The 26095-nt window shown below is 49.5% G+C and overlaps 1 protein-coding gene across 1 annotated transcript in view; it reads right to left on the reverse strand.

Annotated features, from left to right (window-relative positions):
- The window catches only part of LOC140916805 (ovotransferrin), a 74642-nt gene that overhangs the window by 14805 nt on the left and 33742 nt on the right, over positions 1-26095 (reverse strand). The window contains exons 19-24 of the mRNA XM_073358691.1: positions 22222-22381; positions 21081-21175; positions 19627-19704; positions 18611-18693; positions 7792-7928; positions 6342-6396 (exon numbers count right to left, since the gene is read on the reverse strand). Coding sequence (XP_073214792.1) covers positions 6342-6396; positions 7792-7928; positions 18611-18693; positions 19627-19704; positions 21081-21175; positions 22222-22381 — 608 coding nt within the window. The remainder of the gene's footprint in view (positions 1-6341; positions 6397-7791; positions 7929-18610; positions 18694-19626; positions 19705-21080; positions 21176-22221; positions 22382-26095) is intronic.

Consider the following 26095-nt stretch of genomic DNA (forward strand, 5'->3'; position numbering starts at 1 on the left):
GCCTCATCCTGAGTCTGGCATGACGGACCACATGCGTGCATGCCAACATGTGACCCAAGAGCTGCAGGCAAACCCTGGCTGTCGTCACCAGGAACCTTGTGACCGAGTTGATGAGACCTTTCAGGGTCTCTAATCTGTCTGGCAGGAGAGAGGCCCTGGCCAACGCTGCATCCAGGAGTGCCTGATAAACTCTATGCGTTGGACCAGAACTAACGTGGACTTGGTGTTGTTTATCAACAGGCCCAAGGCGGTGCATGTGGACAGGAGGAGTGCCATGTGATCCCTCACCTGCGACAGGAAGGTGCCTTTAACAAGCCAATCGTCCAAATAGGGAAATATCTGGACTCCCCGCCGTCTGAGGTAGGCTGCTACCACCGACAAACATTTTGTAAACACCCTGGGGGCAGTGGACAGACCAAACGGGAGGACTGTGAATTGGTAGTGATTCTGTTCCACCATGAAACGGAGGAAGCGCCTGTGCCCCTCGAATATGTGGATGTGGAAGTATGCGTCCTGTAGATCGAGGGCAGCGTACCAGTCCCCGGGATCCAGGGAGCAGGTCAGGGAGACCATACAGAACTTGAGTTTCACCATGTACTGGTTCAGACCTCGCAGGTCCAGGATGGGCCTGAGCCCCCTTTGGCCTTTGGAATAAGGGGAGTAATACCCCTTGCCCATGAACTCCTCAGGCACCACCTCTATCGCTCCTAGTCCTAGGAGCTGCCCCACCTCCTGCTCGAGCAGAGCTTCGTGCGAGGGGTCCCCCAAGAGGGAGAGGGGTGGTTGGGCAGGGAGGAAGTAAACTGGAGGGTCTAACCCAGGGAGATGGTGTTGAGGACCCATCGGTCCGAGGTTAGCTGCGACCATTCTGGGAGGAAAGCACACAAATCGGTTGGAGAAGGGGAGCTTTATTTGGGGTGGATCCCTGATAAGGACTGGCGGGGTGCCCCCGAGCATCCCATCAAAAATGCCTTTTCCCTGCCTGCTTGCCCTTGGAGGACCCAGGCTGGGGGGCAGGCCGAGACTGCCTCTGAAGGCATCTTTTATAGTCCCGGTGCTTCTTATGGGCAGCCTCATACTACGGGAGGGCGGCCTGGGTGGGAGTCCGCTGCGGCTTGAACTTAGGTTTTGCCGGAGACAGGACATAGAGGCCCAGAGTCTGTAGGGTAGTGCAGGAGTCTTTCACGCCATGCAGCCTTGTGTCTGTTTCCTCCGCAAACAGAGCTTTCTGGTCAAACGGGAGATCCTGCGTGGAAGACTGTGCCTTGCTGGACAGCCCAGAGAGCAGGAGCCATGACGCCTGTCTCATGGACACCGCGGAGGCCATGGATCATTTGGCCGTGTCCAAAGCATCCAAGGCTGCCTGCAAGGATGCCTGAGCAGCTGCTGCCCCTTCCTCCACTAGCGCCTTGAACTCCTTATTGTGCTCCTGGGGGGAGTCCTCAAACTTGGGCAGGGAGCCCCACAGACTGAATTTGTACCAGCCCAGGAGAGCCTGATGGTTTGCCACTCGTGACTGGAAGCTCAAAGACTAATAAATTTTCCTTCCGAAAGAGCCAGTCTCTGAGAGTCTTTGTTCTTTGGGGTCCGGGTGGGCTGACTCTACCGTTCCCTGTGGTTGACCAACCCGACCACCAGGGAGTTGGGCGCCGGGTGGGCATACAAGTACTCATGCCCCTTAGTGGGTATAAAGTACTTGCATTCTGCAACTTAGAGATGGAGGCCGAGGCCGGTGTTTGCCACAGGGCATTTGAAATCTTAGCCACCCCTTCATGGAGGGGCAAGGCCACCCTACCTGGTGCCAACAGGGACAGCATGTTTCACAGGGAGTTAGAGGGTTCCTCCTTCTCCTCTGCCTGGAGGTGGAGGCTTGCTGCCACCCTCTTTAAGAGTTTCTGATGGACCCTGAAGTCCTCCTGTGGGGCGGAGGGGGCAGGGCCGCAATTGCCTCCTTCAGGGAGGAGTGGGGGCGAAGAGGCCAGTGCGGTGCTCTGGGTATCGGCCGGCACCGGCGGGTCCACCACCTGGTTGGACTCCGGGCATGGTTCCGAGGATGTACGTCCCACCGACTCCTTTCTTGGGGCGTCTGGAGAGGGAGGCCGACTGTGTTTCTGAAGCTCTGGCCACCGAGCGAGCTCCCACTGGGGGCTGCGCGGGAGGCCACGGTGCCCACTGGTACCATAGGGCCAGCCGCAACCCTCGGTGCCACTGCACCTGCTGTGGTACCGGCAGGGCCGGCTGTTCGGGTGGACTGGCCTAGCTCATCGAAGGATGGCTACGAATGGAGGCCAGGCTGGGGTAAGATCTGCTGCTGTCTCTGGACCGGGAGGAGTGGCGGTGCCGAGATCTAAGTCAGCCACAGGACCGCGATCTCAATGTGGAGGACCGGTACCAATGGTAACAGCTGCTCCTCAACGGGCAGACCCACGACAGCGAGACGCCAGCGATCGACGCCTGGGACTGCAATGTCTTGGCAGAGACTTGGAGCTGGAGTCCAAGTGGGAACGGCGTCGACGACCATGCCGTGACCAACTGCAGTACCGCCTCCGAGATGAGGACCGTTGGCGATGCCTGCTGCGGTCCCGTCGATATTCGCTCCTTGAGGACGAGCGGTGCCAAGAGTCCTGGCCGGACAGAACCCAGCCAGACAGTCTGGTCGGTGTCGAGGACGATCCACATGGACTCTGCCCTGAACGGTGGCTGGGCAGCGAACGGTGTCGGGAATGTTCCCTCGACCGAGACCGGTACTGGGCTGGAGGTGACTGTGGAGATCCCAGCGGAGGCTTGCCTCTGGAGCATGGGGCCATCGGCGGCGCTCCGGGCACCAGCATGGACATAACGTCCCGGGCCGCCTGGAGGGTTTCAGGTGTGGACGGCCTCCAGACATCCAGAGAGGCCTGTTCCGAAGGGGCTGGGCTCATCCGCTCAACATGAGTTGGAGGCCTGGGGCCCAGTGGGGATCGAGGACTGCCCGACATGGGCCTAGCCTCTGTCCCAGACTTGCCTCGGTGCCACTGTGAAGAGAGAGACTTTCTGGATGGGGAGCGGTGCCGACTGGTCGATGGAACCGGAGGGTTGCCACGTACTGACGCTGCGGTGCCGGGTACCGGTTCGGAGCAGTGTGCCCGAGTCAGGGTCAGCATTCATCAGGATGGCCCGGAGCCTAATGTCCCTTTCTCTTTTGGTCCGAGGCTTAAATGACTTGCAAATCTTGCACCTTTTGCTGATATGGGTATTTCCCAAACAGCACAAACATTCTGCACGAGGGTCACTTCTTGGCATAGAACGCCTAGAAGAGCCGCATGACTTAAACCCCGGGGCGCGGGGCATGCCCCGGCCTGGGATCACTGACTAACGAAACAGCTAACTACAGGTACTAACGGTGACCGAACGAACAGTTCTGGGGACGAGCTACAGCAAAGCTGGAGCAGAGCAGTTCCAACGCACCTTCACTGGCGGCAAGAAGGAACTGAGGGTGGGGGAGTGGGCAGCTCCCCACATACTGCACCAGGCAGGCGCCACTCCAGGGGTCACAGGGGGCGCTCCCCCCCCCCATGGGTGCTGCTAGGGGAAATACTTCCGGCACCGGTGCACGTGATGAGCAAAAACACCTATTGTGGAATACACATGAGCAATCACTTGCAAAAGAACAGGGCTTTACCTCATTGGGGATGCTAGGTGCTGTGGTTTAAAGCAAAATGAGGGAACTTGGAGCAGCCAGCCAAGATTTCTGAAGCACTGTGGTCTGGTCCCTGAGGTATACCTGCCCATGGCATACTGGGATCTCCACCTGCAGACACTTCTGAAGCAGAAGAAAACTCAGACCAACAATGGAGTCGATTAATTCTAAACTGGACAGTTGCCACATTACTTTTTCATCGATGGAATCCGAATGTGTCAGTAGAGAACATTACTTAGCACCTACACTGCACTTGTCACCTACAGAGCACAAGGTATTCTACATTCTGCAGAGGAAAGACTGACACAGAAAGGGTAAGTGACTTGCCCAAGACCATAGAGTATGGGTCAGTGGCAGAGCTGAGAAGAAAACCCTCCATCGCCCAACTCCTGGCCCTAGACTCTATCTGCGGGAAGATGCTTCTGCTCACTTCCTAAGGGAGGCGAGACTTCAGAAATCGGGTAACAGTTTGCAAGTGAAAGTGAAAATTTTCAAGGACATTCCCTCCCAACAATCTGCACTGCTTGGAAAATTAATGAAAAGCAATAAAGGTGCAGAACGCCATCTGGAAAGAGTCAGGCCTGGTGCAGGAAAGTGCGGGCATGAGGAGTCCTGGCTAATACAGGGACAAACTGAACGTTTATGGTTAGGATATCCCATCATAGAGCTCAAATTAGAGGGGAAACCTGACCTAGCATACATCAAACCATACAGAATTCCACATTACAAAAGCAGCTAGACCAGTGTCAGGGTTCCCTCCCCACTCTGAACTCTAGGGTACAGATGTGGAGACCCGCATGGAAGACCCCCTAAGCTTATTTCTACCAGCTTAGGTTAAAAGCTTCCCCAAGGTACAAATCCTTCCTTGTCCTTGAATGAGTATTGCTGCCACCACCAAGTGAGTTAGACAAAGATTCAGGAAAAGGACCACTTGGAGTTCCTGTTTCCCCAAAATATTCCAAGCCCCTTCACCAGCCCGCGCTGCTTCCCGCAGCCCCCATTGGCCTGGAGCGGCGAACCGCAGCCAGTGGGAGCCGCAATCGGCCGAACCTGTGGACGCGGCAGGTAAACAAACTGGTCCAGCGCGCCAGGGGCTTTCCCCGCACAAGCGGCGGACTGGCTTTGAGAACCACTGCTCTAGGGGACACACACATGAATGAAATCAATGTGTCAGAGATTTCTGTTGCCCTGTTTCTCCCCCTTAATCACAGTCCCCCGTCTCTCCGCACTGCCCTGGAGTGAGGGGAACCCTCCTTGTTAGACTTTGATTTTGTTTATCCCCCTTCTCCTTCCTCTGCCACACCAGGGGGCCTGAAGTTAACAGAAAGGGGGACAGGTGGGAGGGAAGCGCTCCAAGAAAGCCTACACTGTGTGCTTGAGTTGCCTCTGAAAGGCCGAAGAGGAGAGCAGAGCTGGTCCTAAGGGAGTTTAGGCTGTCAGGCCCAAGCCGGGCTCTGATGCAAATAGTAACTGAGGCCTCTGGGCATCTAGAAAGCCGGCAGGATGAGACTGTTGAATCATTTCATTCCATTATTGTTACAAATCCACAGCCCTTCTTATGCCTGAACTATTTGCCCAAGTCCTCTCTCTCTCAGCCAGGCCTAGCAGCTTTTGTTATTTGAACCCACCAACGCAGCAGAGACCTCGTTTTATGGACAACATAGTGGATCCGTTGCCGGTCAGGCTTGGCTGGAAAAGAACCTGCCATGCCAAGAAGAGCCAGTGTAGTGTTTTGAGGGGACTGTATAGCAGGAGGCAAACACCATGGGAATCGCAAGGCCCTGTTCAGTGCTGGCACGCTAGCCAGTGAGTTCTAAGCAGAAACCCAGTCTCAGGACACAAACAACTTGCAAACACCTAACATTAGAACAGCAGAAAATTACCCTTCAGCCTCTTTCCCCTCTGAGCTCCATAATGCGGATCTAATTCTGTTTATTAAAGGGAGGGGCATGCATTCAGGCTGGAACAGGCTCCATTTAAATAACACCACCGCCATCTACTGGACAAAGTGCAGAAGTGATTTAATGGGCCGACCAGAGCAGACTCAGTCTGGTGACAATCATGGGGAGCAAGACCAACTGTATCGAATAGGTTCCGATTTTCATTTCTCCTAGAAATCAGGTGCCACACTGACTGTCCCAGGAAGGGTTAATGAGCTGATGACTTCATGATTGATTAAATCCTCATCACTTTAATCTGAATGTGGTCTTAGCAGACAAGTAGAGAGGTTCCCTCTCCTCTGCCCTCCCACTTTCTATTTTTTTAAACACTTAAAGGGCAGAATTGGATAATACAATCAATAGCAGCTGCATCACCTTCCTTGTAAGTGAACTCTACAGCGTGTTGTGAACACGTAACCCGCTGGAACACAGGAGAGCTCTGTCACTGCTCCTGCCATGTAGTTAAGGTCCGACATTCCCTCCCCAGTAGATTAGGAGCCTGTGTGCACGCCCACTTTTTACATCAGTGTTTTCCTTCAGAAAATCCCCACCTGACAGGGCTGCTATGATTTTACGTATTTATGTATTGGCTCCTTTCTTCACTGTGAAATGGCCACACACATGCACAAAAGGGGACTTTTGCTTGACAAGAGAGGAGATCAGTGAGGGTAAAATAGGGAGAGGGGCACTGAGATGTCTAACAAAATCCACTCCACACTTACAGTTCTTTCTCCAGCTGCTGCTGAATAAGCTTGGCCGATTTTGCCATTGTGATATCTAGAAAAAAAGTGGTTTAAAAAAATTACACTTGGATCATCATCATTTTCTTTCCAAGACATGGAAAAGTGGGCTCCGTGTGGGGATGAACGCTCAGTGACGAGACCCCATCGCTATATTATCATCACCTGGTATTTTAACCAGGGCCCCACGTGAATTAAGGCTGGCTGGAGTTACAGTCAACAGCAAGACCCCCTACTTTCTGTGGCAGTCCAGTGTGGCAAACTGGGAATTCTGCAGCTGCCTCAGGTAGATTACAGAATGGAAGTGTTTGTCTGAATTACATATGAAAGTGAACACCACAGCCAGGACAGATTCCCTTGTGTTATTTTGATATTAAATTACACTGACTTCACATTGCCTGAGCTTTCAGTGTGCTGCAGGCGTCTGTCTATTGGAGACATAACTTTGCAGCATAGCTAATGCTGACATTCAAATTGCTTCTCGGTTTCAGAGGCAACACTGCAAAATGCACACAGGCAGCTGACCCTGTTCTCGGGGCTACTGTATTATGCTGATTGCAGATTCAGGAAGACAACTCTGCAGGGTGCACTCTGTTCACTTTTGGAAAATTATCTTCTCTACCTCAATGGCTCACTAATAAGCTGCCTCTCCCCGGGTAACTCCTGTGCAGCTGGAATCATCGAAGCACCAGAGCCCCTACATAACCTGGAGAAGCAGGGCTGGTGGTAGCGTTCTTGCCTAGAGCTCTTTGACTCTGGAATTAGTTTCCCCCCTTACTTTGGTGGGGCCCAGACTTGGACAGGACACACCAGGTTTTTCTATGTGGTCCTGTCAAAGGGCATGCCTGCCCTTTCACGCTCCCACTGAGGCCTGCCTCAGTTTCCCCTTCACTCAAGGCTCCTTAAAACATCCACACAAGGCAGATATTCAAAACATTCCTGTCCTAGGTTCCAATTTATTAAGTCCGGCACAAAGGTCTTTCAATAAAGAACTCAAACTTACACAGCCTTTGCCCTAGTCCAAAGTTGGGCCCAGCCTCCCCTCCCTGAGGGTCTGTCTTCCTGCTCTCCCAGCACCTCTTGCCTGGAGTTTGGCCTTTTCCAGAAGCCTTCTGTTCTAACTCAGGAGCCTTCTTACTCCCTGCACTGTTTGCAGACACCTGCCAACCCATCTGCTGCTATTTCCCCCTTTATAAGGCCCAGGTGCCTTCTCTTAGCTCAACTGGGCAGCAGAGGCAGTGGACCCAGTCCCACTTAAAGAGCCAGTCGTCTTTTGACAGGTCCCCTAACCTCTTTTTGCCCACCCAACACCCATGTCAGCCAAGAAAAGAGGTTGCAGAACACCACAGACTCTGTGAGCTAACCCAGAAAGACCTGGCCTATTCAACATCCAGCCCCCAGGGGCTGTAGTTTCCCGATCAATGAACAGTACCTTGCTTGTTGCAGGCTATCACCAGTGGCAGAGCGTTTTTCAGCACGGTGCAGTCAGTCAGGACCTGGTACAGGAACTCTGCCACGTCCTTCACCTCCCGCTGGAACGCTACGCTGTCCACGACAAACACGATCGCTCTGTGCAAAAGGGAGTGAACACAACATAGCCAAGTGGCTGGCAGGCTCAGATTGCCATGCAGCCCACACCTCAAGTCCTCATCCCCAGGGGGGTTTTCCCCCAGTGGATTGTCACATGATCACTCAGCACGCTTTTATTTTGGAGTCGTTCAGAGCGCTCCTGACGAAGGAAGGGGCCAGCACAGGCCAAGCCTTCCCACGCAGTTCTGTCAATTCACTCGAGCCCTGACCAGGGCTGGGTGATCAACGGACTTTTCTGTTCACTGGCAATGCAGGAAAAGTTTTTAAAAAAATCACTTCAGCTGGAACAAAGCCTCTCAGCTGGCTCAGTTCACATTATGAGGTTCTAAACATAAAGTGAAAGAAAACTGCAAACTGGAACAAAACCAGAATAGTTTTTTTAGTTCAAATCACATGATTTCATTTAGATCCCCCACCTCCTGATTGAAACAATTGGGCGCACTGGACCCAGACTGTCACCGCACCCCGGGGCTGCTGAATCTGCAATTTTTGCCAGAAAAATTTCCATCAAAAAGTTGCGCCCAGCTCTAGTCCTGACCTGCAGCATCGTCACTGTGATGGGTTTGGTCACAGAGACCCACTTGGGTCTGTTACCTGATGTGCTGAAACTATCTCTGAGCCCATTTTCCCTGTCAGCTTGGGACTCCAGAACCCTGTCTTGTTGAGCCAGACACACTAGTCTGTTGCAACACAGACCCAGGTCTGGTCCATGCCTCCAAAGCTGCAGACTTTCACCAAAAACTGCTCAGCAAGTTACCTATCTCCAGCACCCAAAGGCATCCAAGCCCCAAATAAATCCATTTTACTCTGTATAAAGCTTATAAAGGGTAAACTCAAATTGTCAGGCCTCTATAACACTGATAGAGAGATATGCACAGCCGTTTGCTCCCTCAAGTATTAATCACTTACTCTGGGTTAATTAAAAAACAAAAGTATAAAAAGTAGGATTTAAGTGGTTTCAAGTAATAGACAGAACAAAGTAAGTTACCAAGCAAAATAAAACACACACAAGTCTAAGCCTAATACATTAAGAAACTGATTACAGATAAAATCTTACCCTTAGAGATGTTCCAATAAGCTTCTTTTACAGACTTGACTCCTTCCTAGTCTGGGCCCAATCCTTTCCCTGGTTCAGCTCTTGGCAGCCCCCTTTGTTCTATTCCACCCCCTTTTATAGCTTTGGCACAAGACGGGAATCCTTTGTCTCTCTCTGAGTTCCCATCCCTCCTTCTAAGTGGAAAAGCACCAGATTTAAGATGGATTCCAATAACAGGTGACATGGTCACATGTCCTGTGAGTCCCCAAGCCTCTATTCTTCCTGGCCTGACTCACAGGAAGGCTTACAAGTAAACAGAGCTGTTTACAACCAATTGTCCTAGTTAATGGAAGCCATCAAGATTCTAAATCACCATTAATGGCCCACATTTTGCATAATTACCGTCCCGATCCCCCCTGCAGCCCTTGTCCCAAAACTCTTTCCCTTGTGCCCCCATGTCCCCTCCAACCCACTTTCCCCACCATCTGGGTTCTTACCGCCACCAGCTACCTCCAACACCTGTAGTTTCACCACCTAGCCCTGAAAACTATGACCCTTACCCACTGCACTCAACCCCCATTACCATGCAGTACAGCCATCCTGAAGTGCAGCACTCATTGCACAGCACTCCAGACACGAAGGCTGAGTATGATAACAGGACATACGCAAATCTGTGATTGTACGTTCCCCACCCCACCCCCTTGCCCTGTTTCCCAAGCAGTTGTGTTTCTTTTCAATAAATGAATTTTTTGGCTTTGAAAAAATTCTTTATTATTACATAAAGTAAAAGATACCTTAGCCCAGGAAAGAAACAGGCACTGCAAGTGAGCTTAGCAAACACAGATTCCTACTAACATTGGAACCACTGCACTTTACTCCCGTGCAGGGCACCAGACATTACTGGTGGCTTTCAGCCTCAAATTGCTCCCTCAAGGCATCCCTAATTCTTGCAGCCCCACGCTGGGCCCCTCTAATAGCTCTGCTCTCTGGCTGTTCAAATTCAGCCTCCAGGTGTTGAGCCTCCGAGTTCCATACCTGAGTGGATCATTCAGCCTTCCCTTCACAAATGATATGGATGGTACAGCACGCGGATATAACTGCTGAAATGCTGTTACCGGCCAGGTCCAGCTTCCCATACAGAGAGCGCCAGTAGCCCTTTGAACGGCCAAAAGCACACTCCACAGTCATTCTGCACTGGCTCAGCCTGTTGTTGAACTGCTCCTTACTGCTGTCAAGGCTCCCTTTGTAGGGTTTCATGAGCAATGGCATTAAAGGGTAAGAGGAGTATCCAAGGATCACAATGGGTATTTCCACTTCCCATATGGTGATCTTCTGGTCTGGGAAAAAAGTTCCGGCTTGCAGCTTCCTGAACAGGCCAGTGTTCCAAAAGATGCGTGCATCATGCACCTTTCTGGACCAGCCTGAGTTAATATCAATGAAATGCCCATGGTGATCCACAAGCGCCTGGAGAACCATCAAGAAATACCCCTTCCGATTAATGTACTCGGAGGCTAGGTGGGCTGGTGCCAGAATTGGAATATGCGTCCCATCTATCACCCCTCTGCAGTTAGGAAAACCCATTTGTGCAAAGCCATCCACAATGTCATGCACGTTACCCGGAGTCACGGTTCTTCTGAGCAGGATGAGATTAATGGCCCTGCAAACTTCCATCAACACGATTCCAACGATCGACTTCCCCACTCCAAACTGCTTAGCGACCTATTGATAGCTGTCTGGAGTTCCCAGCTTTCAGATTGCAATAGCCACCCACTTCTCCACACAGTCAGGGCAGCTCTCAAGCTTGTGTCTTTGCGCCGCAGGTGGGGGCGAGCTCCTCACATAGTCCCATGGAAGTGGCTTTTCTCATCCGAAAGTTCTGCAGCCACTGCTCGTCATCCCAGACTTGCATGATGATGTGATCCCACCACTCGGTACTTGTGTCCTGAGCCCAAAAGCGGCATTCCACGGTGGTGAGCATGTCCATGAATGCCACAAGCAAACTCATGTCATATGCATTACTCGAGTCAATATCATCGTCAGAACCCTCACTGTCACTTTGGATCATAAGGAATAACTCGACTGCCAAATGTGACGTGCTGGCAAGACTCGTCAGCATACTCCTCAGCAGTTCGGACTCCATTCCCGCAGACTGAAAGGGAAGACAGAACACGCAGTACAAAAAAAATGTTGAAAGACGGCGCCAAATATGGATGGAAGCACAGGGATTGCTGGGATGCGAGCACGGGGCATTGGGACAGGACCCAGAATACCCCACCCCCTTCCCACAAGCCACAGCGCCAGAATGGGAAGAGGTGCTCTGTGGGATAGCTGCCCATAATGCACCGCTCCCAATGCCGCTGCAAGTGCTGCAAATGTGGCCATGCCAGTACACTTGTTCCTGTCAGTGTGGACAGACTGCAGCACTTCCCCTACTGCACGCTCCAAAGGCGGGTTTAACTCAAAACGCTCTACATCTGCAAGTGTGGCCATGCCCTTAGTCTCTCTCCGAGTTCCCATCCCTCATTCTAAATGGAAAAGCACCAGATTTAAGATGGATTCCAGTACCAGGTGACATGGTTACATGCCCTGTGGGTCCCCAAGCCTTCATTCTTCCAGACCTGACTCACAGGAACATAGGAAGGCTTATAAGTAAACAGAGCCATTTACAACCAATTGTCCTTGTTAATGGGAGCCATCAAGATTCCAAACCACCATTAATGGCCCACACTTTGCATAGTTACAATAGGACTTCAGAGTAATACTTCATATTTCTAGCTTCAGATACCAGAATGATACATTCATACAAATAGGATGAACACACTCAGTAGATTATAAGCTTTGTAATGATACCTTACAAGAGACCTTTTGCAAAAGGCATATTCCAGTTACATTATATTTATACTCATAAGCATATTTCCATAAACATATGGAGTGCAATGTCACAGTCACTTCCATGGGGGCCCACACAGGATGCACCCAAATCCGGACTGAGGCGTCCTTCTTGAGCTGTGCTGGATGCTCTCCTGGAAAAGTCCTCAAGCCAGAGATGGAGAGAGGCACCAAGGTAAATTCACCTCCCTTACTCTCCAGAATAGTCCCCTGTAATACTTTCCGACCATTCGATCTAGCCCACTTCGCAGCAGAAGCTGCCTACTGTGCTAGCAGGTACGAGAATAAGATTATCAAATGTGTTTTCACTCCTGACCATGCCACAGTTGAACCCAGGACCAGGTGAAAGGCTGCTGCATCAACTGACCACCCCATCTTCCCCCTCAGGCTGGAGCCAGGCCCATACAGCTGGGCAGACATGAGCGCATTCCTGTTACCACCCGCAGAAAGTTGCTGCAAACAGAGAGCATGACAGGGCCTCTCTGACTGGGCCTCTCTGCACCACAAGGGCAATGATGGGGTTCAGGAGAGCCTGTGGATCCACTGGACTTCACCCCGCTCTACCTGCGGCCAATGTCAGATGGGGAGAGGGGAATTAAAATGGGGAAACCCAGCCCAACTCGGGGCTCTGCTTCTTCCTGGACGAGGGATGCCTGACTCCAGCCAAAAGCATAAGGCAGCTTGCTGCCTGGACGAGCCATGCGGTGGGTGGGACTGACAAGGGGACTAGCCCCCCCCGAGACAAGCCCAGAGCAGAAAAGCAGGATGCTCCCAACACACCCATTCTGAAGTCTTATGTTTTCCTTTTTGTTCTGAACACTGACACCCCCGAAAGGGGATAGAACTTGAACATGTCATAGCCTGAGGGCTAAGGCACCATGACCCCATAGCTGCGAGGACCTGAAGTATGGCAAGCTTTGCCCAGAGAGTCCACAAGGGGGCACCATCCAGACAACCTAGTTACAGAGAGCAACCATCTAATTTGCATTTCAGTACATGCAAGTTAGCTCTTCGCCTTGCTGAGCTGTGGGGCTCTGTGGCTAAAGGTTATCCTGAGTGCTGACATCACCACGTCCCCTTCACTGAATAAGAAGGGTCAAATGAGAAAACAACTTCCTTTTTGGACTTGTGACCTTCCTGAGTCATTAAGGTCTTGAGTTCTTGGTATCTTTCTCCATCAGAATCTACAAGGGTGGTTTCAGAAGATAAAACTGCAACAAGTGGTCTATGGGTTTCCCAGTCTCACAGTCCCAGCAAAAGCTTGTATTTCTCTAAATAAGCATTATCCCACTCTTGACCACAAACTCAGACTTGGATAACTAAAACACATCCCACCCAGCAAGAAGCCATTAGCCGTTAACTCAGTATCTTGTCTTTGAGAGCAGGTTTCCCAGAGGATTGATAGAAAAAAAATGCTCCCTTACTAGGACAGTCTCTGTACTATGCACAATGGGAAACACGAGCCCCTCATAGAAGAGGAGGTAGGAGGCCTGGACACTTTAATAAAAATTTTAACCAAAGTTACAAACAAGCAACTATGCCATTCACGTCAGCCACAGAACTAGTAATATACATTCATTAAGGGCTTCTCCTAGCTACTGCTGGGGATCAGGGCTCGAGAAGAAGTGGGCCTGCAGGCTGGCTGTGGAGCACCAGAAAGAATGAGATTTCTTTCTTGGTAGCACTGTTTAGGATTACAATTACCCCCACCACCACGTCTCATGTCTGAGCAAGCTTGCATTTAACACCAGGGAGCCAAGAGGGTAAGAATACATTTTGACAGGCTGAGGTGACAGACTAGTAGAATTCCTTATCTGAATGGCTGCAACAGACAGTACTGTTAGAATATAGATATTCAGGCCTGCCTGCAAAGGCCTATACTTTAAGAACTTAGGTGTACGTTTATCCCTTAGCTAGTTACAGGGATATAAAAACAAAGGATCAAAATCACAGTCCTCCTATGTAAGGGCCTTCTCTCACTAGGCTAGTCTGAGGCCTTGCTCTCAGGCTAAGGCCTTTGGCTAAGCAGCAGGGGCAACCTTAAAAGCTGGGAAGCATACAGTCACATCCCAAACCTTTCACATTGAATAAGGTGGTATCGGGCTATTAGGAAGACGATCCTGTCCTGACAGTGCCCATCACCACCAGATGAAGAAACAGTAAAGAAAACTGTTTGATAGCATCCTGTCTCGCAATAAATCATATATCAATGGCTGTGGCTGTGAAACAATCATTTCCGTAGGGTTTTCTCTTTATGGCCCCCTCTTTTCTATTGTTAATCTGTCTGGTTCTCTAATTGTTTCTGTCTGCTGTATAATTAATTTTGCTAGGTGTAAGTTAATTAGGGTAGTGGGATATATTTGGTAAGAGAATTATGTTACAATATGTTAGGATTGGTTAGTTAAATTTCAGTAAAATGATTGGTTAAGGTATAGCTGAGAATATTACTATATAAACTGGGGTCAAACAGGAAGTGGAGGGGAAATTGGAATCATGTTTGCTAAGGTGGGGGAATGGGAACAGGGACACAGGAAAGGCTCTGCAGCGTCCGAGCTGGGAAGGAGGACATAGAATATCAGGGTTGGAAGGGACCTCAGGAGGTCATCTAGTCCAGCCCCCTGCTCAAAAGCAGGACCAATCCCCAATTAAATCATCCCAGCCAGGGCTTTGTCAAGCCTGACCTTAAAAACTTCTAAGGAAGGAGATTCCACCACCTCCTTAGGCAACGCATTCCAGTGTTTCACCACCCTCCTAGTGAAAAAGTTTTTCCTAATATCCAACCTAAACCTCCCCCACTGCAACTTGAGACCATTACTCCTTGTCCTGTCCTCTTCTACCACTGAGAATAGTCTAGAACCATCCTCTCTGGAACCACCTCTCAGGTAGTTGAAAGCAGCTATCAAATCCCCCTTCATTCTTCTCTTCTGCAGACTAAACAATCCCAGTTCCCTCAGCCTCTCCTCATAAGTCATGTGTTCCAGACCCCTAATCATTTTTGTTGCCCTTTGCTGGACTCTCTCCAATTTATCCACATCCTTCTTGTAGTGTGGGGCCCAAAACTGGACACAGTACTCCAGATGAGGCCTCACCAATGTCGAATAGAGGGGAACGATCACGTCCCTCGATCTGCTCGCTATGCCCCTACTTATACATCCCAAAACGCCATTGGCCTTCTTGGCAACAAGGGCACACTGCTGACTCGTATCCAGCTTCTCGTCCACTGTCACCCCTAGGTCCTTTTCCGCAGAGCTGCTGCCTAGCCATTCGGTGCCTAGGCTGTAGCTGTGTATTGGGTTCTTCCGTCCTAAGTGCAGGACCCTGCACTTATCCTTATTGAACCTCATCAGATTTCTTTTGGCCCAATCCTCCAATTTGTCTAGGTCCCTCTGTATCCTATCCCTGCCCTCCAGCGTATCTACCACTCCTCCCAGTTTAGTATCATCCACAAATTTGCTGAGAGTGCAATCCACACCATCCTCCAGATCATTTATGAAGATATTGAACAAAACCGGCCCCAGGACCGACCCCTGGGGCACTCCACTTGACACCGGCTGCCAACTAGACATGGAGCCATTGATCACTATCCGTTGAGCCCGACAATCTAGCCAACTTTCTACCCACCTTATAGTGCATTCATCCAGCCCACGCTTCTTTAACCTGCTGACAAGAATACTGTGGGAGACAGTGTCAAAAGCTTTGCTAAAGTCAAGAAACAATACATCCACTGCTTTCCCTTCATCCACAGAACCAGTAATCTCATCATAGAAGGCGATTAGTCAGGCATGACCTTCTCTTGGTGAATCCATGCTGACTGTTCCTGATCACTTTCCTCTCATGTAAGTGCTTCAGGATTGATTCTTTGAGGACCTGCTCCATGATTTTTCCGGGGAATGAAGTGAGGCTGACTGGCCTGTAGTTCCCAGGATCCTCCTTCTTCCCTTTTTTAAAGATTGGCACTACATTAGCCTTTTTCCAGTCATCCGGGACTTCCCCCGTTCGCCATGAGTTTTCAAAGATAATGGCCAATGGCTCTGCAATCACAGCCGCCAATTCCTTTAGCACTCTCGGATGCAACTCGTCCGGCTCCATGGACTTGTGTACGACCAGCTTTTCTAAATAGTCCCTAACCACCTCTTTCTCCAGAGGGCTGGCCATCTATTCCCCATGTTATGATGCCCAGCGCAGCAGTCTGGGAGCTGACCTTGTTAGTGAAGACAGAGGCAAAAAAAGCATTGAGTACATTAGCTTTTTCCACATCCTCTGTCACTAGGTTGCCTCCCTCATTCATTAAGGGGCCCACACTTTCCTTGGCTTTCTTCTTGTTGCCAACATACCTGAAGAAACTCTTCTTGTTACTCTTAACATCTCTCGCTAGCTGCAGCTCCAGGTGCGATTTGGCCCTCCTGATTTCATTCCTACATGCCCGAGCAATATTTTTATACTCTTCCCTGGTCATATGTCCAGCCTTCCACTTCTTGTAAGCTTCTTTTTTATGTTTAAGATCCGCTATGTTTAAGATTTACATGGGGTAAATGCTCTGTGGCATCAGTGCTGGGAATGGAACACTGGGGAACAGACTATCAGAGACACACCCGACTGGTGTGAAGGGCTTTGGAATATGCTTGCTTGGAAACTAACCCCACTAAACATTGTATTGTCTGCATTTCAGACTTCTGGTCTTTTGCTGCTTGCCATCTGTCATGGAGCGTGGGGGAGTTGGGGCCCGGCACCCCCCACTTCCTGCGATTCACTGTGACTCTCAGCCAGCCAGTAAAACAGAAGGTTTATTAGATGACAGGAGCACAGTCCAAAACAGAGCTTGTAGGTACAGAAAACAGGACCCCTCCGTCAGGTCCATCTTGGGAGGGTAGGGAGCCCAGACCCCAGTGCTGGGCCTCCCTCCATTTCCACAGCCAGCTCCAAACTGAGACTCCCTCCAGCCCCTTCTCTGGCCTTGGTCTCTTTCCCAGGGCCAGGAGGCCACCTGATCTCTTTGTTCTCCAACACCTTTAGTTGGCACCTTGCAGGGGAGGGGCCCAGGCCATCAGTTGCCAGGAGACAGGGTGTTGGCCATTCTCTGTGCAGACCGCATCACCCCTGCCCTCTAGGGCTCTGCAACAATCACACACCCTTATCCCACCACCTAGATCCTTAAGAAATGCATAGGGGAAACTGAGGTACCTACACAGTATTCAGAGAAAACATTAAGAACAGTCCCACTTCGTCACACCGTCTGCATGACAAGAACCAGGGAAGTGGGAGGGTGAAGGGAAAGCCCTCTAAGAAATACCATCAAGGGCAGAGGGTTTAATGCATCAGCAATTGGTTCTTGTGTTCCGAACACATCCCAAGTCAAAGCCACTTTTTGGCCTGACCTCTGGAGGCCCTTTGTTTACAACAGCAAACCACTTCCTACATCTGATGATCTGCAACTTTCCAGTTCTGGTTAATTTCTGAGCAGATCATGATTGAGGGGCACTGGCAGAAGCTCAGGTCTGGAACACCTGGGGCAGATTAGCAACGTGAATGCAGCATAGGCAAGCTCTCTTCCCCTGTGCATAGCCAACCTCCTGCTAACACTATGGTATGGATGGCTCAGCAACTCCCACCAGTTATCAGCTGATATCAACCCCACCAAAGAGAACCCGACAACCCTCCCAGTGACTGACATTAATTCTGAAATGTAAAAGAGTAAGTCATTTCCCAACGCACCCTTAGTCTGAACCCAGGCCACTACCTGAGGCTGTGGAGCAGGACACAGGGAGAAGTACAGGATTTAACTAGCATGGAAAAGATTTTAAAAAAGGAGAGAAGTCCCAAGGAGCACGGATTGTACTAACTTGGGGTGCTGAAGATCCACTCTTAAAGCTCAATTGTGCCCCCTCCCCTAAAAAGAAAAAAGAAAAAAAACAAACACATCTTGATGGGTTCACTTTCCTGGTGCTATTTCAGAAAGCTGGTATCAAAAATCCAGCAAAAAACTGCCTTCAGCTCTCTCTATGCTGCCCTCTGGGGCAAGTCCCCTGAACTATGATTTGCTCCATTACATAGAAGCTTGGACTATATTGAATAAAATGTTGGGAATGCAATTCTGCTAAATGCTACCTGCATGCTCTGCCTGTACAATGGGGGCCAGGCAGCTATGCTATCCTGGCTGCCACATTGTAAGCTTTGCAGGGTTTGACACGAACAGCACTGTGGGAGGCCTCCAAGGAAAGTCTAGGCGCTGCACAAGCAACCTTGTTGATTTAGTATCAAAGATGACTTTCTGCTCAAAGGCAGCACTGAACCCCTGTCCAAATCAGCATGGGTCAGTGTGCTGGACAGGTGGGGGTGCTGTCTTACCAGGGATGCCAGTATGATGTTTGCGTATCATGGTATGAAGCAACACCTGCCACGTGCAGAGTTGAGAGAAACCTCCTGCTACTCTCTCCAGAAATGCACACACCAGTTCCATGCACATTTCCTACTGCCTACTATCACCCTCTTCCTGTGCCCTACCCCCACCCTGACATGGCAGAGCAGTTCCGGGAGATGGAAGGGCGGAGGAAACGAAGGAGGCTGCACGTTGTTTTTTGACCTTATAACACAGGGCACAAGAGAACAGCTTTATAGGGGCTCTAGATTTGCTCGAATCTCTCTGAACTCACGCCTCAACCCAGCCTTCGTATCATAATTTTGCCTCTCTCCATTTACAGACTGAAGCATCCATCTCCTCCATTCTTCAACCACTTACCTAGCTGCAGCTTTGAACTTCTCCAAGAACTGAAGTCGCAAGCTCTCATGGCCTGGGAGGTCAATCAGCGTCACACTAGAGCCCTGTAAATGGACCAGAAGCAGTAACAGTTCCATCAATATTTAATCCACAAATATGCATGATCATGCAGGCCTGGGTAATAAAATATGTAAACACAAGACACACGACAGTTCATCTTCTACAGCCAGACATGGCCTGCATGGCAAACAAGACTGCTTTGTAGTTCCCCAGCCCCTTTTGGTATCATCATTTCTCCTACAGCATATGTGTCCCAAATCTCCCACTTATTTGCTGTTGATAGGCAGCCTCTATACATGAGTGTAAGAGGCCCCCATACCACCATCACAACTATCTCTCTCCTAGGCCAAGCTCCAGGCTGATTTAAACTGCTAGTTGAACCTTTCCCCACACACTTCATACGTTCTCAAGCATGGTCATGTTTTGTGTTGCTACAACTAGTTACAAGTAAGGCTAAGAGTACGCAAAAAGAAAAGGAGGACTTGTGGCACCTTAGAGACTAACAAATTTATTTGAGCATGAGCTTTCGTGAGCTACAGCTCACTTCATCGGATGCCACAAGTACTCCTTTTCTTTTTGCGAATACAGACTAACACGGCTGCTACTCTGAAGATACGATGAGCCAAAGAAACTAAAAATATAAACTGACAATGGAATGAAACCCACTTGAGCTTCTCACACCTCCATTCCCTCTTTGCCCTTCCATCACGGATTTGTCCCAGCCCCTCTAGAAAGATTCTACTCCAGGTTAAGACCAACCGAGTGAAATTTTCGGCAGACTGGTTCCAGTTTTGGCAAAACTTGGAGGAGGAGATACCAAATCAGATTGATAGCTTCCGCTTAACTACTGCGGAGACTAGTGCCTCTCTCTGCAGAATCTGACTGTAATCAGCTGTAAATTCTAAGGCCACCAACTCACAACCAAACTCATCACATCCCAAGACTTTTATGCAAAATCCAAACCAGTGTCTGCTTACCTTGTCATTACTGACTCTGTAAACAGCAGAGCTATCAGTTATGGAGGTCTGGGTGTTTCGGTAAGTGCCTGTTAACAGCTATTAAAAATAAAACAAGACAGAGGAAAATCAATCCTATTTCCAGGCTTCAGAGAAAATGGTTTTTCTACTCAGTGAAATTTCAGCAAAATGATGGAATTGTCTGTTTTAGGAAATGTTACACTGATTGTTTCCTATCATTCCAGGAACCGCCCAATCAATTAACATTGGCTGGCTTCATCTCCATGGAACACTTCCATCCCCCCAAATGAATGGCTCCAACACCAAGCCTAATTCAAAGCTGCCATTAATGCTTAATCACAGTCCAGAATGACATGCAATTACAATGCTGTAGGCAGTTTCTTCTCAAGAAAACACTAAACATTCTTTGCTCTGTATCCCAGCAGCCTTACTGGAAACAGAATAGGGACACTGAAGACTACCCAAGCAAACAAAAAGCAGCGTGTTGAGCTATAATTAACTTTTACTTATGTATGAACCAGTTGTTTAATCAGCCTGATTTCTAAAATCAGGGATGAAACAACATTTAGAACAAGGTAATGGAAATACAGGAATATATAAAGAGATTAACTTAGTTTTGAAACTTCTTTTAACAAAAGAATAAAATATCATAGGTCTGATATTTGGCCCACTTTATAATCAAACTGATTGGGAAAGTGTGATAGATTTAAATACATGTTTTAAAAAGGCATTTACAAAGTCATCATCATTTCCAGTTCTTTTCAAAACTGAATAAATAATGTACCAATTAGATAAAAAATAGGTTTTCTAATCTTCATGTTTCAAGGAGCATTTTGCAAACAAGAGGGAATAAAACAAAGTGCACCAGATCCTGCTTATTAGCAACCCCTCAGTAGCATGCAAAAAGTTGCCATTATACAGCAGTTGCCAGTAAGTGGAAGGCACGTTTGCAGGGCTGCAACCAGGGTAGGAAACGCTGGCCTGCGACTTGTAGGGCTGCAGCCAAGGAAATGTACCTGCAGGCAGCAGGGCTGCAGCCCAGATGCTGGGACTTCTACAGTGAGTAGAGGCAGTGGGAATCCACAGAGCAGCACAGTACCTCAACTCTCCAGGGATTGCCAGTGCTTTCTTCCCTGAAGCCTTCCTCCTAAAAAACTGTCCTTAATAAATGGCATGCCATTGCCAATATCTGAATCCCAGTAACCTTAAAGTCAATGCAACAGGGCTGATTCCCAACAAAATGATGTTATTAACTGGAAGTTAACATCCAGGTTTCTATTAAGCAGAATCTACTATACTTGCAAGTTTTAATTTAAAGAGAATTCTCCCCTTCCACAAATGCACCCAAACAGCCCATTAAAGGTTTGAAATGAAGAGCACGAGCCACTCAGCTTTCATTCGCCTTGAAAATCTCAGTGGCAGAAGTACTATAAAACACACAAGACCTTACTTACTCGGACAAACAGCAGTGTTTTTCCTGAATCACAAAGGCCTACCAGAAGCACCGTCCTCCGGCTGCTCTTCCTGCCCTGAATAAGTTTCCAAACCACTGTGGAAAGAGAAAAAATTATAGGATACCAGCATATGGCCAAGCATGCATCCGTACAAACAAATTTTGGATCTGTAATTCATCATTGGTGGAAGTACTAGTCTAGATACAGCTCAGATATCTTACCCCTTTTCATCTAACCTTGCTCTGAGCATTATGGAGGTGCCATAGCATCTTCACAGGTAAGCTGGCTTTGAATTTCTTACTGACGAGGTTTAATACTACCTGTTATAGATGAACAATTAATTAGCTAGAGTTAAAATTAAATAATACTCCCTTTAATTTCGCAAGTCCCACCATTTTTTCTCTAAATCTCTCTAGCTAACAAATGGTTCATACTAGCTTTTCTAAATTTTCCATATAGCCAAACTTCACTGAAAACTCATGGACCACATCCGAGAATATTCAGCTGCAACAGAGCAAAGTTGACCAGGGATCCTAGTTTTCCATGATACAAAACCCCAAATTCTCCAATAATAAAAACAACAAAAATCTGCGTTTTTCCACAATTAAAATGAAACGCTGAACTTTAGTTTCCTGAGCCGATATATATACACGTATCAGTTTGAACACGTTTTATTGATATACAATAGAACCCCTTTTATCCACGCCTCCTTTATCTGGCTCTTCATATTAAGCGAGCCATCACTCACCAGGGGCTGACTGCCTGAACTCCCACCTCATCTTAAAATAAGGGATAGAAAGCTCTTTGCCAATTCTCCCGATTAGCCCAATTTCTGATTATCTGATCTGGCCCCAGTCCTAATTAGATCGGATAAATGGGGTTCCGCTGTAAATTAAAAGCGCATTCAAAAACAAACCACAGGAGGGGGTGGTTGTGCGCACTGAATTTGTGACGCTGGTACTTTCAGTAAGTTAGGGGGCTGGGGTACCGGGCCGGGGAGGTAGGCCGGCCAGGCGGCCTGTCGGGGCGGCAGGGGGAAGGCAGGCCGGGCCGCGCAGGACGTCCGGGGTACCGGCAGGGGAAGGCGGGCCGGGTAGGGAGTCGGGGAACCGGGCCGGGGTATCAGGCCGCGGTCACTCACGCAGGGTCAGGGCCACGGCCAGCAGCGCCAGTAGCACCGAGAGCAGGGTCGCGTCCGGCCCCCGCAGCTCCCGCCGCAGCGAGTCCAGGTAGGGCTGCAGCCCGCTTCGCTGGTCGCCCTCCAGCGCCATCCCCTGCCCCGCGCTGAGAGCCACGTGTCCCTAGTCATGGCCTGCGCCGTGCAGATGCATCATGGAAAACGTAGTTTCCGGGTCGCAACCGCCGACAGTCTCGCCACAAGGGCTCTCGGGAATTGTGGTCCTTTAGGGCCTTCTCTGGAGAGCCTCCGGGGAGTTCTCTTTTTAGCCCTCTCCTGGCCTGGAGGGCGGTGCCCTGAGCCGGGGCCCCACAGAGTGTTGGTCCCTTCTACGGTTGCCTGGCCTGACCCAGTTTACCTCCCCACATTCCCCTGTGCAGGTCACAGGCAGAGAGGGTATCTTTCCAGGCCACTTCCACTCCTCTGAGCAGCCCAGGGCCCGTGTCGGGAGCCTCACTGTAGCGCCCATGGTGCCAGGGTTACCAGACGTCCGGGTTTCCCTGCACACGGCCTCTCCTCTGATCTCTGTCCTAGTGGATTTTTGAAATATACACGTCTGTGATTTTTCCTTTCTCCTCCTTTTTCCAACCTCAGTACTGGTAGAACTGCAAATCCCAGCATGCGTGTTTACCGGAGGCCGCCCTTACTTCTGCGCTGCTGCTGGCGGCAGCACTGCCTTCAGAACTGGGCGGCTGGAGAGCAGCGGCTGTGGGCCGGGATTGACTGCCTGAGAAAAGGTACATTTAAATTTGATTTTCATTTGTTTTTGAGGTCATCACACTTGTTATTTATAAATATTCGATATTCAAATTAGAAAGGAACTACTGTAGAAACTATACTCCCCCTCCACCCAGCAGTGTCCTCTATTTGGGAACTTAAAATATGGTAATCCTACATGGCGTGAGGGCCCAGCCCTCCTCCCATGGAGCTCGTTGCACTGTGGGCCGTAGTCCGACTCTGCCAGGAGCCCAGCGCCATAGGTGGCTTTGCTAAGTGCAGTCACTCAGCAGTCTGCAAGCAATTGCTGCCAGACAGTCTGTAAAACTTTTAACAGCGACTTCTCTTTTTGTACCAGGGTCACTGGCAGTCATGCCTACCTCCTGCTCCCATGTAGGACAACCAGCATCGCCACCACATCAGGATTTTTCAATTTATAACGCCAAATAGTTCCAGACCATAGTGGGCCATTTCCCAAAGGCTTGACAAGATAGCAGTTCATGGATCACCACCAGAGTGACGTGCATGAGTTCCACAGCTAAACAGGCAGTTATATGGAGCACCATGGGAGAAAGGAATCCGCCTGCTGCTGTGTTCTTGAATTCTACATATTACATAGTATATTCCGTACAAAAAATGGCATTAAGAGAAAATTATTAGCGTTGCAAAGTCAAGTACTCAAAGGTTAGGAAAGGTCAGGATTAAGGCTGCTTGGCAACTTGAATTGTGCCCCCTTGCGTATGTACATTATATTGTCTCTAATTACATGAGTATATACAGTAATATATTTTCCACAGGGCCACTACTAAATTGCCAGATATGTAATGAATTTTTGGATATAAATAATCCATTTGAAATTACTCACATTTGATGGTACTGTTTTTTACACATAGGGCTTGCTCCTCTAAAAATAACAACTCAGCAAGCTGCTGCTAATAGAAGCTAAAATCATTAAGTACGGCTAAGATGTAAATTAGCAAAGCAGAGGCTACTCCCCATGTTTGCTCTCCAGCTCACTAACCCCTGTTCTCTCCATATTCAAACCAATAGTTTTCTTAATAAATATGTACATGGAGAGCTACAGCAAACAAGGGGTCCAAGTTACAAGCCTACTTCTGTTTCCAGTCAAGCAACTGCTGTACTCGAGTCAAGTGAGAGAGGTCCACGCAGTTAAAGCAGGGGTGGGCAAACTTTTTGGCCCGAGGGCCACAATGGGGTGCGAAACTGTGTGGAGGGCTGGGTAGGGAAGGCTGTGCCTCCCCAAACAGCCTGGCCCCCACCCACTTCCCGCCTCCTGACTGCCCCCCTCAGAATCCCCGACCCATCCAACCCCCGCTACTCCCTGTCCCCTGACTGCCCCGACCTCTATCCACACCACTGCCCACTGACAGGCCCCCCGGGACTCCCACGCCCTATCCAACGCCTATTCCCCATCCCGTGACCGCCCCCACCCCGAACCTCTGCCCCATCCAACCACCCCCTGCTCCCTGTCCCCTGACTGTTCCCCAGGACTCTCTGCTCCTTATCCAACCCCCCTCCTCCCCGTTCCCTTACCAGGCCACTCAGAGCAGCAGGAGCTCACAGCCCCGCCGCCCAGACGGAGCCAGCCACACTCCCCGCACAGCGGCGTAGCTACAGGGGACAGCAGGGGAGGGGCCGGGGGCTAGCCTCCCCAGCCAGGAGCTCAAGGGCCAGGCAGGACGGTCCCTTGGACCAGATGTGGCCCGCGGGCTGTAGTTTGCCCACCTCTGAGTTAAAGCATCACGCGCTACTAATAAGATAAAAAGTGCCTGTCTGAGAATACACAGAGGCCTGAAAACATGCTGTCACTCTGCAAAGTAAAAACTGGCCACTTATGGTCTGATTTCAGTATTACTGACCTCAAAGCTTTCAAAAATGATGAGGCAGGGCCCTCCAAAAATCATGGAATGGGCTTAAAAATCTTGAGGTTTTTTTAAATAATAAATTATGGATTCTTTTTCTATGCCTTCTTTTGCACAGGCTTTAAAAGGCACACCTAAGCTTTTTCAAGTTTTTCTCTGCAAACATCAGACCTATACATTTTCTTTTTTTGTTAATGAAAGTTGAGGTTACTCTTCACACAGTCTCTTGACTGCAGCGGTTTGGGCTTTGGGGAAAACTCCAGCCAATCACAAGCGTTAGCAACACTGGCCCAGATCAGTGGAGACAACCAGGACATAAGATCCCTAAAAAAATCCCAAACTAGTGTTTAAATAATCCAAAGGGAACTCTGAAACTGAAGCCCCTGAATCAAATATCCTGTACTTTAAGAGCACTGCTATAAATTACAGATCAGCATCCTTGCTCAGCAAGTTAGCTTAACCTGACTGCACTTTGTAAGCCCCTTCAGGATTCAGCCTGAAGCAAGCTGGGCTGCACTAGAAATAACAAGTGTGCCACCCAGGGCAGGTGGAGGGTCCAGGGCTCCCCACAGTGGCCCAGTCTCCCTGGGTGGCTCTTACCATGGCCCCACTCTAGCTTCTGGCCTGGCCAGTGGGTGGGGCCTATGGGGAAGAGGAGGAGCAGGGGTGAGACTGGTGCTGCCTCTGAGCCTTAGACAGGTGCAGAGCTGGGACAAATACTGTCCTGGAGTCATTCAGACCAGGACTTGAACTCTGGATTTTGAGACTGTCCCACCCAATTCGGGTCACCCTAAGCAGGTATGACCCTTAAATTTAATGGCTGTAAGCTGACTGGCCAATAGATATGCTAAGCAGGTTGGCTGGAGCTGGGAGAAGATACTTCCTCCTACTTGTCTGCAGTGTTACTACCTCACACAACTTTTCACAAGTGAACCAGATTTTGGGAGGGCTTGGGCCCAGTCTGATGCTAAGAAGCCACAGCACCCTAGCAAATCTTAGCCCTGTGATTGGTGCCTGCCCCACTTGCCCATGCATCAGAACAACCAATCAGAGCTGCTGCAAGAAGGGGTTGGCTAATGTTCTCCTAGATTGGGGTGGGCAAACTTTTTGGCCCTAGGGCCACATTGGGTACAGAAATTGTGTGGAGGGCTGGGTAGAGAAGCCTGGGGGAGGCTATGCCTCCCTAAACAGTGAGGCATAGCCTGGCCCCTGCCCCCTATCCAGCCCCCCGGAACCCC

This window comes from Lepidochelys kempii, chromosome 9 (assembly GCF_965140285.1).
Source record: "Lepidochelys kempii isolate rLepKem1 chromosome 9, rLepKem1.hap1, whole genome shotgun sequence".
NCBI lineage: Eukaryota > Metazoa > Chordata > Testudines > Cheloniidae > Lepidochelys > Lepidochelys kempii.